Raw genomic sequence first — 1,395 nt, 5'->3', positions numbered from 1 at the left:
GTGGCCTTCTGCTCTGTAGACACTGTGGTCTCCCGTGGCCTTCTGCTCTGTAGACACTGTGGTCTCCCATGGGCTTCTGCTCTGTAGACACTGAGAACATTGCAGCATTGTCCCTAGAGAGAGTGTCAGTGGCCAGAACAGCCATTTTTCTGTAGGCGGCTCTTCCCACCATCAGATCACACTCCCATTGGTAAAACATTTTAAGCTAAGTGTTGTATATTAGGATATTAAAATCAACGTCCTATAAAGTATAAAATTTAAAAGATATACTCACCATTTTCATGTAAATATAAGTGAGCATATGTCAAAATTATATTTAACTCATTTGCTAATAAAGGAAGCCAGAAAAATACAACAGCCAAGCTCAGTGGAAAGCTCCGCAGCACACATTCACAATCCGAGCATGGAACCCCACGTGACTTACAGAGGACTACACACAGACGCGCTTCCTCTGGATATGGGCTGCATGTCTGGAGACAGAGCTTGTTCCCATCCTGCTGTTCTGGGTAGCACAGACGTACAGTCCTTCCCTCAGCCTGCTGAGTGCTGGGAGTCCAGCTGGAGTGCCATGTCTACTCTGCCTGCTTGCTCACTCTCCGCCACCACAGAACTGACGGGCCTGCTCCAAGGCGAGGTCCTGGCGAGGTCCTGGCGAGGTGAGCGATGTTCAGCTCTGCCTTTAGAGGGTGGAGCCTTGGCCTTTAGAGGGTGGAGCCTTGGCCTTTAGAGGGAGGAGCCTTGGCCTTTAGAGGGAGGAGCCTTGGCCTTTCTCTGCAGTGTTTTCTCTATCATCTTCTTAACTTTGACCACATCAGTAATTAAAGTTAGGTGGCGAGAGAACTATGCCTTCTTTTCCTGTATGACTCCTTTAGAGAATGTGCGTTCCTGTTATTTTATTACTGCCGTTTTGTTAAGCCCCTGTGGCTCTGCGTTCATGCACTATTGGGACTGGGACTGGCCATCCACAGGGTGCTTTGAATTGAGTAGCTCCACTTTGTTTGTTTGATTATTATTATTATTATTATTATTATTATTATTATTATTATTATTATTATTTGGTAGGTACCAAAATTTCCTGCGCTCTGCTCAGATAACATGTAGGCATGCAGAAAGCATGTGCAGAGTGCTTCTCGGCTGTGTCCTACACTTCCCCGGGGTCTGCAGGGCCCAGCCCTTGCCGCTCTTCATCAAACTCATGAGTGATCCCTGTCGATAGGCGAGTGCTTGAACCACTGGCCGCTGCACTGGCCTCTGCAGAACCCAGCGCTCCAGCTCTCCAGCCCTCCAGCTCTCCAGCCCTCCAGCGCTCCAGCCCTCCAGCGCTCCAGCGCTCCAGCGCTCCAGCCCTCCAGCGCTCCAGCCCTCCAGCCCTCCAGCGCTCCAGCCCTCCAGCGC

At 50.1% G+C, this 1,395-nt stretch overlaps 1 protein-coding gene across 1 annotated transcript in view; it reads left to right on the top strand.

The window, feature by feature from the left end:
• Positions 1–1,395, top strand: part of LOC116091841 — a 75,011-nt gene that overhangs the window by 71,136 nt on the left and 2,480 nt on the right. Inside the window, exons 7-8 of the mRNA XM_031373286.1 lie at positions 338–656; positions 1,217–1,393. Of these exons, the coding sequence (XP_031229146.1) occupies positions 338–656; positions 1,217–1,393 (496 nt within the window). The remainder of the gene's footprint in view (positions 1–337; positions 657–1,216; positions 1,394–1,395) is intronic.

This window comes from Mastomys coucha, unplaced genomic scaffold (genome assembly GCF_008632895.1).
Source record: "Mastomys coucha isolate ucsf_1 unplaced genomic scaffold, UCSF_Mcou_1 pScaffold15, whole genome shotgun sequence".
Lineage (NCBI taxonomy): Eukaryota > Metazoa > Chordata > Mammalia > Rodentia > Muridae > Mastomys > Mastomys coucha.
The sequence above is the reverse complement of the archived record's forward strand: the minus strand, read 5'-3'. Positions and strand labels throughout refer to the sequence as shown.